This window comes from Leucoraja erinacea, chromosome 2, assembly GCF_028641065.1.
Source record: "Leucoraja erinacea ecotype New England chromosome 2, Leri_hhj_1, whole genome shotgun sequence".
Classification (NCBI taxonomy): domain Eukaryota; kingdom Metazoa; phylum Chordata; class Chondrichthyes; order Rajiformes; family Rajidae; genus Leucoraja; species Leucoraja erinaceus.
Window position 1 is genome coordinate 80,346,353 of NC_073378.1, and position 17,457 is coordinate 80,363,809.

General features: G+C 40.6%; 1 protein-coding gene across 2 annotated transcripts in view; it reads right to left on the minus strand.

Annotated features, from left to right (window-relative positions):
- Positions 1 to 437: 437 nt before the first annotated feature.
- nsun2 (NOP2/Sun RNA methyltransferase 2) overlaps positions 438 to 17,457 on the minus strand; it is a 35,331-nt gene continuing 18,311 nt past the window's right edge. For both annotated transcript variants that reach the window (XM_055659143.1, XM_055659153.1), the window contains exons 13-19: positions 17,080 to 17,204; positions 16,497 to 16,589; positions 12,339 to 12,474; positions 8,696 to 8,776; positions 7,147 to 7,285; positions 4,186 to 4,225; positions 438 to 1,696 (exon numbers count right to left, since the gene is read on the minus strand). In XM_055659143.1, the coding sequence (XP_055515118.1) occupies positions 1,222 to 1,696; positions 4,186 to 4,225; positions 7,147 to 7,285; positions 8,696 to 8,776; positions 12,339 to 12,474; positions 16,497 to 16,589; positions 17,080 to 17,204 (1,089 nt within the window). In that variant the 3' untranslated portion in view covers positions 438 to 1,221. The remainder of the gene's footprint in view (positions 1,697 to 4,185; positions 4,226 to 7,146; positions 7,286 to 8,695; positions 8,777 to 12,338; positions 12,475 to 16,496; positions 16,590 to 17,079; positions 17,205 to 17,457) is intronic.

Sequence of the window (17,457 nt, forward strand, 5' to 3'; positions counted from 1 at the left end):
TAACCTTTTCTTAATTCCTTTATTAAAAAACACAATTTTCAATGTTAATTTTGATCCCAAATCACATTCTATAAACATTCCAAGGGTAGATTTGCACCCACTCGAATCAAACAACTTTACACTATCCTTTTCCATCTTGAAGGGTATCCTGCAATGAAGGCAAACCTTTCATTGCCCATACTCAGTCAAAATACTTTAAATGTAGGATGCTAAAATGTAAACAAAGAACATATTCTAGTTCAACACTGAAGCAGTAACTAACAAGCAGTCTTCATTGCACTAGGTGAACAGACTTCAGAGAAGATTGGATTGCAGATTCCAAGATCTATATTGTTACGCACCAGTAAGGTTGGTATCTCAGCAAGAGTCAATTTGTGGATAATCACCAGGAATCATTAGTGAACAAAATCAAATAGAACAAGCCAACACCCAGAAAATGAAAATTTAGCATATTTTATTATTTAACAGGCAAAGTATGGCATCTTGACTGAAAATCAACCGTCTTGACATATGTAACCATTTTTAAGAAAAATACAGAACTGTTCCCTTAGTAAATATTTTGCAGAATAAATACTTTTGAATTAAAGGGAGAAATTATCATCTTCGTCACTTGGGCAAATTTGGGCAATATGTTCCATCCATACAACTATCTAAACAGTCATGGGAAAAAATTATCCAAAAATTTGAGGAAGCACTAAAAAAATGTAGCAATCCATATTTATAAATTCAACCATTAAAATAACATGTAACAATGGGATTCACAGAACACTTAACAAAATTGTCACGTTGTCTAGGTTATAATAAAAATGACACCAAACACATCATAAAACTTCATTTTAAAAGTATTGCTTTCATGAGAATGGGTTGTTAAACTACTTGGAAAGACATGAATGGTTGAAATTAAAGAATTAATTCCCCCCCATAGCCGCCAAGCATATCACCTTGAACACGACACAGCTCTTCTTTTTCCCCGTGAACACATTTGCTTCATCCTTTTCCCATGAAGGAAATTTCTGGCAAATGGCCAAGATACAACAGAAATTATGATATTTATGTCAGGAGGTTGATTTAGAGTTCTTGAATAATTGTAACCAATTTTTTAAGCCTTTATGTCCAGTAATTAAAGATTTGAGGACATTCAAATACTAAACTGTGGATTGCATGTAAATTATATATTCTTGAAACAATTTGGCAGTTAGCTTTCTTGTCCTGCAATCTATATCAGTCCACATTTATCACTTGCTTTGACTCGACCTTAGGTCTTTCTTCATCAGGACATGCCACAGCAGCATTACCAGTTTTCTCAATTTTTGATAATGGATCAGTACATTCTGATGCTTGCATTACTTTTGAATTACTAATTTCTGTCTGTGCATGCTCTACTTCTTTTTGTTCAGGTTCTTCCGCACCCAAGATCTCATCATATTTAGCACATTCCTGTGAGCTTTCAGTATCTTGTTTCAAATTTTCAGTTTCTCCCTGTACATTCAATATGCCTTCTTCCATTGGCTCCATATTTTTCTCAGAATTTGCAACCAGTTTGTTAGATCCTTCACCCTTTTTCCCATCTCGGAAGACCTCCACTCCCAACATTCGTAGGTAATGGAAACGTTCATTCCTGGCAACAAAAGCACGAATTGAGTTCTTTCCCCTCCAGCCACACAATACAATAGGGCACTTTGGACCTTCCTTGTTCCTGCAGACAGAATTGTTGAGAAAACAACAAAAGGGAAAAGTAATTAGTCGGTCTAAAGAACAAGTTGTATTTTCCACATGGTGAGGTTGGGCAGAGGGCAGTGGAGGGAATTACCCCATATTAGTTATTATATCTATAAAGGGATTTTGGTCTGAAGACCTCACCATTTCTAATGATGGGACAGTTGCAATTAAAAGGCCAGTACACAGGTTCCAACATACTGAAGTAAGAGAAGGAAAAGGGAGAGAGGAGGGGTGGTGGTCGTAGTGGAGGGGGGGAGAGGGGGGCCTGGGAGGAAATAAGCCTTTCGATCCTGAATGGATCATTGGAAGAGGAATATTTTTGCCAAACATTTTTGACCCGATGCTTCATTTTATGATAGAAGTTAACATTGCTTCTAATGACTTGAACAGCTGGAGATAAGCCCCCATGCTAAATACACTTGAACACAGCAGAGAGAGAAAATGCAAATCAGTGCTTCACAGAATGGTCAATGAGGAAGGAAGAATTTAAAAAATAAAAGCTAATAGTCAAAGCAAATCGTTTTATGGAAATATATAAAAGCAGGTTAGAAGGTAAAGCAATTTTCCAAGGGATGAAACAAGGAATAAGCTTAATGACAAGCATCAAGTGGCTGGAGGTTATACACACAGGGCCAAATAACTCTACTAGGACACACAGTAAACAGGCAGCTAAAGTCAGGTAGTAAATTGGAAATAGATCTGGTAGGGTTATAATCAGAGCAAGGACAAAATGGGACACTGGTGCAGGTAAACGCATGAACTGTGTCATTTTGGATTAATTGTAATCTGCATCATACGGATGTGGGGGAGGGGAAGGGAGAGAGGGGATGAAGAAACCAGCAAGAACATTAGAAATTTGCCCCACGTTCATTGAGACTGTCAAAGATCACAGCAATTATGGGAATGTGAAAAAAAAGGGTGGGGGGGGGGGGAAGCACACAGGGTTATTGATGCAACCTGCCAATATTTCACAGAAGGGTGGGAATACAGGAGTGGTGTGTGCCAATTTACATTCTCAATTCATCCACTATTTATGGCAGGCTGATTAGCATTCTGAACCAGCAAAGCAGAGATTACGACTTCAAATTCCTCTCTTGCAGGTTGTGAATTTCACATTGCAAATGAACAAAATAAGGAAATGTGACAATCATTTCAAAAAAAAATCCAACTGTCACTATTTGTCTTCCAATCAATAAAACCTGTCATTCTGATCATAGTACTATGACTGTGCCAAGCCACTGGCTCACCGCTCTGTTCTGTACCACCTGAATAACAGGAATAGATGCCAAGCTGCTGTTTAGACTATAGCTTGGCATTCTACAATCATCCCCTCCAAACCCACCACTGTGCTCCACGGCCTTTGCCTCTGAAACTCAGTTTGCAACTGGATCCTTAACATACTCATCAGTAGACCTCAATCAGTACCGATTGGTAATAATATCCCCTCACTGACCAACCAGGCCCTGTGTTTAGACCATGCCTTGCATTCTTTACACCCACAATTGTGTGGTTCAGTACACCTCCAATGGCATCTGTAAATTTGCCAACCCATTGTAGTTGGCTGAATCACTGGCGATGATGGAAAGATAGAACCCCTGGTTGAATAGTGTCACAACATAATTTCTTGCTCAATGTCACCAAGACCAAGAAATTAATCACTGACTTCAGAAAGGAAAGTCAGGAGACCATGTGCCAGTTTTCATTGGTGGGTTGGTGGTGGAGAGTTAGCAGCTTCAAATTCCTGGGCATTAACATCTCAGTTGACGTGTCCTGGGCCCAAAACATAGATGTAATCATGAAAAAGGAGTTTAGTTTAGTTCATTAAGGTACAATGAAAAGCTTTCCCCAGCATCTCTACTTTCTTGCAAGATTATAGAGATTTAGTGTGCCTCCAAATACTCTAATGTAATGTAGAAAGTATCCCGATTGGTTGCATCATGGCCTAGTATGGCAATCCCAACACACAGTAATGCCATATGTTGCAGAGACTGGTGGACTCAGCCCAGTCCATCATGGGCATAGCCTCCCCTCAACTGAAAGCATCTATGAGGCACTGGCTCAAGGAGAGGCACCTACCATCAAGGATCCCCTCCATCCAGGCGTGCCTTCTTCTCACCGCTACCATTGGATAGGAGGTCCGGATGCCATCCATTCTACATCACCAGGTTCAGGAAAGACTACAGTGGAACACTACAACCCACCTCTTGCACTACCAATGGACTTGTTTGTTTTCTAATGATCTTTTTGCACTGCTGCCTTTTTGGTACAATCAGGCTTCTTTTTGAACGTTTAATTTATGTATTTGTTTCGTGTTTCAATGAGTCTAGGTGCCATACTTGGACATATGATAATAAACTCAACTTGACATGTTGCAGATGTACACACATCTTACCTCAACAGTAAAAGAGGAGAATTCAAACATATCAAAAGGCATATAATTGAGTTCCAATAAGAAAATAAACTTACAAAGTATCGGGGTCATATTTCAGCACAATGCTTCCCATACCTGTTTTATAAAACAAAGAAAGTTACTTGATTATTTGTATATTTACTAGCACATATTAATTCCATTAGGTTACATTTTCTTTTTGATATTTAGCATCAATAAGCATTGTGTTGAATCTTAATGCATTGGCTTGCATTGCTACTATAAAACCATTCAGTTATATAAAATGTAATAAGCTGGTGAGAGACAGAAGATAAAAGCAGCAGCATTCTGCAAACGTGCTAAATTTCCATCAGCAGGTCTTGGATTCTGTGACAATAATTCACTGGTACATCGGCTTCCCTTACTGCATCCAATTTTATTCCATTCCAAGAACTTAACAGCACGGTAAGCTTCCTTATTGTGAGTGAATATAGTTAAACACTTCACTTTTTCCCCCTCAGTAAGCGTCTAATTTTACATACATTGCAGAGAAACACTGATGCATGGTGCTTGACTGAGATTCACCACCATTTAACGTAGCAAATCAATTTTAACAATCTTGGGTAGACAAAAATGCTGGAGAAACTCAGCGGGTGCAGCAGCATCTATGGAGCGAAGGAAATAGGTAACATTTCCGGCAAAAACACTTCTTCAGACTGATGCAGTGTAGGGGAGGGGCGGGAAGAAGAAAGAAAGAGGAGGAGCCAGAGAGCTGAGGAGGGGAGGAGACAGTGAGGGCTACCTGAAATTGGAGAAGTCAATTCATGCCTCTGGGGTATAAACTGCCCAAGCGAAATATGAGGTGCTGCTCCTCCAATTTCCGGTGGTCCTCCCTCTGGCCATGCAGGAGGCCCAGGACAGAAGGTCAGATTCGGAATGGGAGGGGGAGTTGAAATGTTGAGCCACCGGGAGATCAGGTTGGTTATTGCGGACTGAGCGGAGGTGTTCGGCAAAGCGATCGCCATTGAGCGGAGGTGTTCGGTGAAGCGATCGCCATTGAGCGGAGGTGTTCGGTGAAGCGATCGCCATTGAGCGGAGGTGTTCGGTGAAGCGATCGCCATTGAGCGGAGGTGTTCGGTGAAGCGATCGCCATTGAGCGGAGGTGTTCGGTGAAGCGATCGCCATGAGCGGAGGTGTTCGGCAAAGCGATCGCCAAACTTCGGGCCTCACTCACCCAGACTCGCTATGATTCTACCGAAACTTCAGGCCTAACTCACCCAGACCTGCAACGGACACCAATTCTACTTCATCCTCTGGATGATCCACGTCTTCAATCAAATTTATGTCTTCAGGAAACGGGGGCTCCACTCCCCTACTATAGATGAGGGGGTCTCACCAGGGGGTATTCCATACCCCTGGTGACACCTGCTCTCTCTCCCCCCGTCCCCCACCCCATAAATTTGATTGAAGACGTTCATAACAGGGGATGAAGTCCCCCTCGTCCGTTGCCTTCCACCCTACTAGCCGTCACATACAACAAATAATCGCCCATCATTTTTGCCACCTCCAACGTGACCCCACCACTCGCCACATATTCCCATCTCTTCCCCGTCTGCTTTCCGTAAAGGCCGCTCCCTGCGTAACTCCCTGGTCAATTCATCCCGTACCACCCTCTTCCCGGGCACTTTCCCTTGCAACCGCAAGAAATGCTACACTTGTTGCTTTACCTCCCCCCTTGACTCCATTCAAGAACCCAAGCAGTCATTCCAGGTGCGACAGAGGTTCACTTGCACCTCCAACCACATCTATTGCATCCACTGCTCTAGATGTCAGCTGATCTACATCAGTGAGACCAAGCGTAGGCTTGGCGATCGCTTCGCCGAACACCTCCGCTCACCTGCACCTCCTCCAACCTCATCTATTGCATCCGCTGCTCTAGGTGTCAGCTGATCTACATCAGTGAGACCAAGTGTAGGCTTGGCGATCGCTTCACCGAACACCTCCGCTCGGGTCGCAATAACCAACCTGATCTCCTGGTGGCTCCGTACTTCAACTCCCCCTCCCATTCCGAATCCGACCGTTCTGTCCTGGGCCTCCTCCATTGCCAGAGTGAGGAGCAGCACCTCATATTTTGCTTGGGCAGTTTATACCCCAGCGGCATGAACATTGACTTCTTCAATTTCAGGTCACCCTCACTGTCTCCTCCCCTCCTCAGCTCTCCCTCAGCCCCACGGCTCCTCCTCTTCCTTTCTTCGTCCCGACCCCCCCGCCCCACCCTACATCAGTCCGAAGAAGGGTTTTGGTCCGAAACGTTGCCAATTTCGTTCGCTTCATAGACGCTGCCGCACCCACTGAGTTTCTCCAGCACTTTTGTCTACCTTCGATTTTCCAGCATCTGCAGTTCCTTCTTTAACAATCTTGGATTGGATTTAACAATCTCGGATAGATTTATCGTCCATTGAAATCAATGGAGAACAGTTGTTAGGGACTTGTTAAGTGGTAATGTTTCAGGTTTTTTTTGGGTTTTTTTAAATGGTTACTCAAATGTTTCCATATTTCTTTGAACTTTTAAAGATAGAAAATTAACATTGAGTTAATTTATAACAAATAGCAAATGTCAGAAACATTCAGAGATCTTGACAACAGGCAAGCTCAAGGCCATTGAGGGTTGTTTATGACACTATCTGTGCTTTCTGTTCTTCCATTTCCTAGATGGCATAGTTGACTTGGAGAGCCTCATCAACAAGGTACATTCTAGCTTCTGTCAGCAGCTTCCTGCCAAGGGAACTGCATGGGGGTACATTTGAAACAGTTTTGTAGGACAACAGTGAACACAGTCAGCTTGCAAGTAACTGTATATTCCGTAAGATGCAAGCAGTGGGCCATAACACGTTTTAGCTAATTGTTGCCTACAACATACAAGTAATGCAAAAACAAAAATGCAAACAGCAGCATAACCATACCCATTCACTTATTTCTCCCAGATGTAACCAGAACAATTATTTAAAATCTTAAATAGATGCCCTCTCACTTAAAGACAAATTGCCAATATAACATACTCAGCTTCTTGGCCTGCTTTTGGGGATCACTTGTAAGTTTACCGATGAATGGATTTTCTTGTGTCAACAGTACCATAACATCTTCAACTGAGATCTTAACGATTCTTCCATTAATGTATGGATTTATAGTGTAAATACCCTGAAGAAACAAAAGTCAAGTTTAGCTCTTCTTACTCAAAATGTATTTATTTATACAGGTTTTCCTTTGTATCATACTACACTCTGAACAATGGAAGTCAGAGCGACACAAGGTAGGTTGCGGATGGCAACAGAATTTAATGCTTCAAAATCCAATCGCATTATAAAAAGTAGTTTTCCAAAGTCCACCTACAAAAGATTAAAACAAACAGGAGGGAAAAAATATACAAATGCATATGAGACTGAACTGTCAGCTTTAGGAGCAACAAAGCTGAAGTAAAACTTGAAGCTACAAATTGGACAGTTGAAATCTCAATGATGGTTTTGGTCATGTGATGCCATTGTGGTGAAAATTAAGTGGAACTAACATTCTCTATCTGACCAGCTAAACTGCAGGCAAAACTGAACTTGTTACATCAATTGTCAATTTGTACGTCAATTATCAATTTGTCAGTAACTTGCGAGTCAGAGGCACTTAGTAACATAACATTCTCAATAGTGCAATTCAAACATGTAACAACATACAATGAAGGTGATAGTGTCAATGTTTGAATGCATTCAAATTAGAGCTCATAGCCTTCTGAAAGCTTAATACTGATTGATGATTCTCTGGCATGGTCTCCTTGAAACCCTGATGATCAGTTTGAATCTTCCTTACAACTAAACTTTCCTTGCCAGAAATTGAGCAATCTTTGCCCATGTCCCATCACATTTACGTTCACAGTAAAAAATCTATACACAAATGCAAAACTTGGCTAGAATCCAAGTAGCATTATGGGATTGAACCAGACACCACAGAAAAAGCAGGCAAGAGTTGTGCTTTGAGGCACAATAAACTTTAACAAATATTTGGTTAATTTAGGTTTATAGGAGATTCTACAACATTATTTGTAAATTTACATGGAAATCATTACAACTAACAATATGACCACTATCGTTAATTTAAATTCAGCAAGCATTGAAATTTCTTGGAATAGACTGTAAACTTGAAGTATCAAAACCAAAAGACAATTCTAGTCATACAATATTTATTTTTCCAAAGATCCTAAGTCATTCTTTTGTTTCCATAAAGTACATATTAAATATATTTAGCAGGGTAGATGGTAGGCCTATGTATACTAATAAAGCAATTAATGTAATGGTTAAAGCAAATTAAAACCACAATCATAACACCATTTACAGGTATTGCAAAAATTGGTTATAGATGTTGAAATTGTACACAAGTACACACTTAATTTTTCATTATTTTCAAATTTTAGGGAAGTTTAAAATCATAATTTAAAACCTAACCTGTATTGATAATAAACTACAAGCTAATAATTTCAATGTTATAGTTGTTATTCACAGGTAAAAAATATCTAAAATAGAAATATTATCACAGAAATGTTAAAACATGAAAAATTAACAATACCTCTTGTGCCAATCTGAAGGCACAGCCAAACTCCTCCCCATCATTATTGCGACTCAAAACTTTAATTCCAGTGTTGATCACCTACCAAAAATCACAGCATGCTTAACATTAAAAATTAAATGCTCATTTAAGAATGCAAAAGCATGCATGTAGATATTATGTGGGGAAAACAGAAAGTTGTTTGAATTTTAAACCTTTAGATGCCAAAGAAAACTTATGATAAATCAACTCATCAGGAATAGTTTTACCCATGTATTAGACATAAAGTCCAAGAAACGAATATGCTTCAATCTTGTTTGTCAATCTCTCCCTTTACTAGTTTTATATTTTATAAAAACATTAAAATGTGTTGAGAGCTGTCTGCATTTACTTTCAACCAACAAGTTCCAGGTGTGCATAACTCAGAGGAAATACATTCTCAACTCCCCTTCCCAACTCCACTGTTGATTCAACTTGAAATACAAGTGGAGAGGGAATGCTGGGGAGAAAAGCTGCAGACACCAGCAAGGAATCAATGGAATTCTATTTGACAATAGACAATAGGTGCAGGAGTAAGCCATTTGGCCCTTCGAGCCAGCACCGCCATTCAATGTGATCATGGCTGATCATCCCCAATCAGTATCCCATTCCTGCCTTCTCCCCATATCCCCTGACTCCGCTATTTTTAAGAGCCCTATCCAGCTCTCTCTTGTAAGCATCCCGAGAACCTGCCTCCACCGCCCTCTGAGGCAGAGAATTCCACAGACTCACCACTCTTTGTGAGAAAAAGTATTTCCTCGTCTCCATTCTAAATGGCTTACTCCTTATTCATAAACTGTGGCCCCTGGTTCTGGACTCCCCCAACATCGGGAACATGTTTCTTGCCTCTAGCGTGTCCAAGCCTTTAACAATCTTATATGTTTCAATGAGATCCCTCTCATCCTTCTAAACTCCAGAATGTACAAGCCTAGCTGCTCCATTCTCTCAGCATATAGCAGTCCCGTCATCCCGGGAGTTAACCTTGTAAACCTACGCTGCACTACCTCAATAGCAAGAATGCCCTTCCTCAAATTAGGGAAAATTGATTGGAGAGGACAAAAAAAGCAAATACACCCAAGCATAAGTACTGAGGTAGTGGAGCAGAGGGAGCGTACATCTACACACCCCAGAAGGCAAAAAGGCCGACAAATTGGGGGTGTCTTTGGATCCGCCTTCTCTAAGGAGGACACAAACAATCTTCCTGATGTACTAGTGGCTAGAGGATCTGGGGGTGACATTCGGCAGGAAATGGTGTTGGGTAGACTGATGGGACTGAAGGCTGATAAATCCCCAGGGCCTGATGTTCTACATCCCAGGGTACTAAAAAGTGGCCCTAGAAATCATGAAAGCTTTAGTGATCATTATCCAATGTTCTATACATTCAGGATCAGTTCCTTGGGATTGGAGGGTAGCTAATGTTATCCCACTTTTTAAGAAAGGCGGGAGAGAGAAAACGGAATTATAGACCAGTTAGCCTGACATCGGTGGTGGGGAAGATGCTGGAGTCAATCATAAAAGATGAAATAGCAGCACGTTTGGATAGCAGTAACAAGATCAGTCTGAGTCAGCATGGATTTACGAAGGGGAAATCATGCTTGACTAATCTTCTGGCATTTTTTGAGGATGTAACTAGGAAAATGGACACGGGAGAGCCAGTGGATGTAGTGTACCTGGATTTTCAGAAAGCCTTTGATAAGGTCCCACATAGGAGAGTAGTGGGAAAAATGAGGGCACATTGTATTGGGGGTAGAGTGCTGACATGGGTAGAAAATTGGTTGGCATACAGGAAACAAGGAGTAGGGATTAACGGGTCCCATTCAGATTGGCAGGCAGTGACTAGTGGGGTACCACAAGGCTCAGTGCTGGGACCGCAGCTATTTACAATATAAATGATTTAGATAATGGATTACAATTAATATTAGCAAATTTGCAAATGACTCAAAACTGTGAGTCTGTGGAATTCTCTGCCTCAGAGGGTGGTGGAGGCCAGTTCCCTGGATACTTTCAAGAGAGAGCTAGATATGGCTCTTAAAGATAGCGGAGTCAGGGGATAAAGGGAGAAGGCAGGAACGGGGTACTGATTGTGATCAGCCATGATCACATTGAATGGTGGTACTGGCTCGAAGGGCTGAATGGCCTACTCCTGCAGCTATTGTCTATTGTCTTGGGATGGGAAAGATGTTGTCAAGCTGGAATGGGTACAGAGAAGACTTACATTGTTAGGGGTCTGAGCTATAGGGAGGGGTTGATTAGGCTGGGACTCTATTCCTTGGAGGATGAGGGGTAATCTTATTGAGGTGTATAAAATCATGAGGAATAGACCGGGTAAATGCACAGAGTCTCTTGGCCAGAGTAGGTGAATCGAGGAACAGAGGACATAGGTTTAAGGTGAAGGGGAAACGTTTTAATAGGAATCTGAGGGGTAATCTTTTCACACAAAGGGTGGTGGGTGTACGGAACAAGCTGCCAGAGGAGGTAGTTGAGGCAGGGACTATCCCAACATTTAAGAAACAGTTAGACAGGTACATGGATAGGACAGGTTTGGAAGGATATGGACCAAATGTGGGCAGGTGGCACTAGTGTAGCTGAGACATGTTGGCCAGTATGGCCAAATTAGGTTTGTTTCCACACTGTATCACTCTATGATTCGAGAGTGGTTACCGGGTACACAGAGATATCGTGCTTTGTTGGCTGAGGCATAGAATAAAGAGCACAGAGGTTATAATAAACTTTAAGAAGTGTGTTTGCATTTTAGTCAGAGGAGAAATGTGTTGGGCTACAGTTACATTTTTTTTTAAACAAATAAAGTTGTGAGATTTAATTAAGATGCATAAAATTGAAATTGAATAAATAAACTGTTTTTCCTTAAGAAGAGGTTAATGGTAGAGGCCATAGATTTAAGGCAATTAACAGAAGAATTAGAATGGACAAGAAGAATTTAGTTTTATTCTAGGTGGCAGGTAGAGACTTGGAACTCTGTCAGGCAGCAAGGAATACCATGTCATCTCTGGGTGCCCGCTCTACCACCCACCAAATGGAGCTCAGGGACTGGCAGACACAACAACCTGGCTGCTCAACACCCGGCTTGAGATCTAACTACTCCTTTGGTTTATGTTTCATTCGCAAGAAGAAAGAGAAGAACATTTAATGAGCACTTTAATGCTATGTGTTAAAAGTCAGGGGGGAGGATTAGACAAGTGTTTCTAGACAGTAAGGGTTTCAGAAACTTAATGGCCATTTTTAACTGTAAATTTGCAAGATTTAATTTGATATTTTTAGGCTTAATGTAATAAATAAATTATAAATGTATCTAAAATTGGTTTTAAAATAATAACGGAATCAGAATCGGGAGGTGCTGGAAATCTGAAACAAAAATCAGGCATCTTGATCTGGAAAATTAACACCATCTTTCTTTCCACAGATGCCATCTGACTTGCTGATCGATTCCAGCAATTTATTTTGTTTTAAGTCTTAAAATAATTCCAGTCGAACATCACATACTGGACAAATTAAGACACTAAAAACAGAAATGTGTTTTGGCAAACTAAAATATTCAATGATTTTCAAAGGCTACCGGTGCAACGCATCTGAATTTTAAAGTAGACGGGAAAATTTGCAAACAAACCTTCATTCTTTCACTGTTATGATGAAGCACATTTCTCAATTCCTTGGAAACCATATACAGATGACGCTTCTTCCCCTCATGTGTCCTTGTGAAGACATTCATCTTTGGAAATGATGGATCCATTTGATAAAAATTCCTTAAAAATCACATTGACAAATATATGTTTATATTTTGCTCAAAATAGTAAGTCTATCAGGGCACCAGCACATAAAACAAACCTAATCATGTCTCATTCAAATCACTTCATGCAAAATTGAAATAGATAATTATATCTCAGTATGTTTAGTCAGCTATGCCAATCCTGCTGATTAAGTTCACTTCAGAAGTACCGCAGACAGGATATACAGAAATTCAAAAGCTGTCCAAAGATCTTTGGCTTTCGGGTGAAAATAATTCCAAACATTCACTTTCCTTTTGTGGGGACATTCATCCCAATATTACTCTTGAATGTCCTGGCTCAAAAATCAGTATCTCGTGAATAGAGAATGAGCTACATGGTCGTAAGGAAACATAGATAATAGGTGCAGGAGTAGGCCATTCGGCCCTTCGAGCCTCCACTGCCATTCAATACGATCATGGCTGATCATCCAACTCAGTATCCTGTACCTGCCTTCTCTCCATACCCCCTGATCACCTTTAGCCACAAGGGCCACATCGAACTCCATCTTAAATATAGCCAATGAACTGGCCTCAACTACCCTCTGTGGCAGAGAGTTCCAGAGATTCACCACTCTCTGTGTGAAAAAAGTTCTTCTCAACTCGGTCCTAAAAGACTTCCCCTTATCCTTAAACATTAACCCCTCGTTCTGGACTTCCCCAACATCGGGAACAATCTTCCTGCATCTAGCCTGTCCAACCCCTTAAGAATTTTGTAAGTTTCTATAAGATCCCCCCTCAATCTTCTAATTTCTAGCGAGTACAAGCCGAGTCTATCCAGTCTTTCTTCATACAAGTCCTGCCATCCCAGGAATCAGTCTGGTGAACCTTCTCTGTACTCCCTCTATGGCAAGAATGTATTTCCTCAGATTAGGAGACCAAAACTGCACACAATACTCCAGGTGTGGTCTCACCAAGACCCTGTACAACTGCAGTAGAACCTCCCTGCTCCTATAATCAAATCCTTTTGCTATGAATGCTACCATACCATTCACTTTCTTCACTGCCTGCTGCACCTGCATGTCTACTTTCAATGACTGGTGTACCATGACACCCAGGTCTCGTTGCATCTCCTTTTCCTAATCGGCCACCATTCAGATAATAGTCTACTTTTCGCCACCAAAGTGGATAACCTCACATTTATCCACATGATACTGCATCTGCCACGCATTTGCCCACTTGCCCAACCTATCCAAGTCACCTTGCAGCCTCCTAGCATCCTCCTCACAGTTAACATTGCCCCCCAGCTTAGTGTCATCCGCAAACTTGTAGATGTTGCATTCAATTCCCTCTTCCAAATCATTAATACATATTGTAAATAGCTGGGGTCCCAGCACTGAGCCTTGTGGTACCCCACTAGTCACTGCCTGCCATTCTGAAAAAGACCCGTTTACTCCTACTCTTTGCTTCCTGTCTGCCAGCCAGCTCTCTATCCACATCAACACTGAACCCCCAATACCGTGTGTTTTAAGTTTGCATACTAATCTCTTAAGTGAGACCTTGTCGAAAGCCTTCTGAAAGTCCAGATATAACACATCCACTGGTTCTCCCTTATCCGCTCTACTAGTTACATCCTCGAAAAATTCTATAACATTCGTTAGACATGATTTACCTTTCATAAATCCATGCTGACTTTGTCCAATGATTTCACCACTTTCCAAATGTGCTGCTATCCCATCTTTAATAACTGACTTGAGCATTTTCCCCATTACCGATGTTAGACTAACTGGTCTGTAATTCCCCATTTTCTCTCTCCCTCCCTTTTTAAAAAGTGGGGTTACATTAGCTACCCTCCAATCCTCAGGAACTACTCCAGAATCTAAAGCGTTTTGAAAAATTATCACTAATGCATCCCCTATTTCTGGGGCTACTTCCTTAAGTACTCTGGGATGCAGCCTATCTGGCCCTGGGGATTTATCGGCCTTTAATCCATTCAATTTACCTAACACCACTTCCCGACTAATCTGGATTTCACGCAGTTCCTCCATCTCATTTGACCCCCGGTCCCCTGCTATATCCGGCAGATTATTTATGTCTTCCTTAGAGAAGACAGAACCAAAGTAGTTATTCAATTGGTCTGCCATGTCCTTGTTCCCCATGATCAATTCACCTGTTTCTGACTGCAAGGGACCTACATTTGTTTTAACTAATATTTTTCTCTTCACATATCTATAAAAGCATTTGCAGTCAGTTTTTATGTTCCCTGCCAGTTTTCTTTCATAATCTATTTTCCCTTTCCTAATTAAGCCCTTCGTGCTGGACTCTGAATTTCTCCAGTCCTCTGGTAGGCTGCTTTTTCTGGCTAATTTGTATGCTTCATCTTTTGTTTTGATACTATCCCTGATTTCCCTCATTATCCACGGATGGACTACCTTCCCTGATTTATTCTTTTGCCAAACTAGGATGAACAATTGTTGTAGTTCATCCATGCGGTCTTTAAATGCCTTCCATTGCATATCCACCGTCAAACCTTTAAGAATCAATTGGCCAGTCTATCTTGGCCAATTCACGTCTCATACCTTCAAGGTTACCTTTCTTTAAGTTAAGAACCCTTGTTTCTGAATGTCACTATGTCAACATATGTCATATTCATTAATAACTATCAGCACATTTATCTCATCCACATTACAAATGCTCCTTGCATTGAGACAAAACCTTCAGGCTTGTTTTTGCAACATTCTTACCCCTTATACATGTCACTATGTCACTCTCCATCCTAATGAAGAACTCAACCATATTATGGTCACTCTTGCCCAAAGGGCCACGCACAACAAGACTGCTAACTAACCCATACTCATTACTCAATACACAGTCTAGAATAGCCTGCTCTCTCGTTGGTTCCTCTACATGTTGGTTTAGAAAACTATCCCGCATATATTACAAGAAATCCTCTTCCTCAGCACCCCTGCCAATTTGATTCACCCAATCTATATGTAGATTGAAGTCACCCATTATAACTGTTTTACCTTTGTTGCACGCATTTCTAATTTCCTGTTTGATGTCATCCCCAACTCCACTACTACTGTTAGGTGGCCTGTACACAACTCCCACTAGCGTTTTCTGCCCCTTAGTGTTTCGCAGCTCTACCCATATCGATTCCACATCCTCCAAGCTAATGTCCTTCCTTCCTATTGCATTAATCTTCTCTCTAACCAGCAACGCTACCCCACCTCCTTTTCCTTTCTGTCTATCCCTCCTGAATATTGAATATCCCTGGATGTTCAGCTCCCAGCCTTGGTCACCCTGGAGCCATGTCTCCGTGATCCCAACTATATCGTATTCATTAATAACTATCAGCACATTTATCTCATCCACCTTATTACAAATGCTCCTTGCATTGAGACACAAAGCCTTCAGGCTTGTTTTTACAACACTTATACAATTATGTTGAAAAGTTACATGCTAAGGTTTTACTTCAGCTGGGTAGTCAACAGTTATTAATGATATGGATATAGTAACACTATATCTATATGAAATTCTGGGTTTGCAATATTGTATATTTTTTCATCCCAAACTGCCCTTGTACCAACAACTCTGCCCTTCACCCACTTCCACAGTAGTCATAATCTTGTACTGCTGCTGCAAACACCATATGCTAACAATCTCTGTAAGAAAGTCAAAGAGTGATTTCTCCCCAAAATGAATCAAAGTAATTTGGAAGTCTCTCTCTTCAGTGCCTCCTCTCTGCACCGCACCCCCCCCCCCCCAACCCCCAGTAGTCCAATGCAATACAGATCACATTTCAAAAGTAAAATACCGAGAATGGTTCAAATATTAAACAAAACAGAAAATATTGTAAATAGGCAGGTCAGGTAGCGACTGTGGAGAGAGAAACAGAGTTAACTTTTCAATTTGATGGCCTTTCACCAAAACATCAACATATTCCAGTTGAAAGTGAATGAGATGGACAAAAGAAATTCAGTGACTCTAAACAAAATATAATCACTGGCCATACCAATTCTTCTCAGTAAAACAGGATGACAATTTTCAAAAGATTCTTACTGTATTGGGAGAAATATTGGATCATCTTCATTCAGGAAGACAAACGGATCTTCTTTGAACCCAAATAATTTCATTTTCTTTGATGGTGGTGGACTGAAGTAAAAAAAAAACAACAAAAAAAACAGGAATTACACTGAAATATTTATTAAAAAACTGCAGTTTTCATATCCGTTTATTCTTTTCACCATGAACAAAGAATCACTTTTCAATTATTTTAAATAGATGAAATCTGGCTGCAGACTCACATAGCGTATGGAGTTAAAAATATTTCAAAACGAGAAGTCATAAATGCAAACGTGGAAGCATTACATGAAAATATTCTGAAACAAGCTACTACACAAAGATGCAGCTAAAGAAATTCACCCTAAGTTTTATTAACACTGCAAAAGTTTTTGTGATTTGCCTCTGCCAATGTAAAGTTGATGAGTTAGCTCAGATTGAAAGGGCACAATATCACATAATTCTACGTCAGTACAAATGTTGCCCATTGCTTAAAAGGTTCCAAATACTGTGCGATGTTTACTCCAATCACTATTTTAGAACAAAATGCTTGATAAATTCCATGCACCAGTGTCTAACTTACCAAAAAATACTCTCCTTATTGTCCAATGATTCTTCACCATCAGTTATTTTAGTTTCATCCACTGCTGCAGATTTTTCATCAGCACCTTCAGCTGAAGGATTAACCATTTCTGCTTTGTGTCGCAACTGAATAAAAACAAAAACATGTTAAATAAGCATGTAGATTGCCTGTCACTCTTCTGACTTTTTCCAAAATCCCTGAGGAATTCATCATGAGCAGCAACCCAACCTTTCCTTATATATATTCTACCTCTTTCCTCTTAACAATCTTATTTATTTTTAAATATGATCCTTTAAAAAACCCTCATTCGCTCTCACTGGCTGTCATCATGCTTCTCGAGCCTCATCATCACTCATAATATATCAGCCAACATGCTTC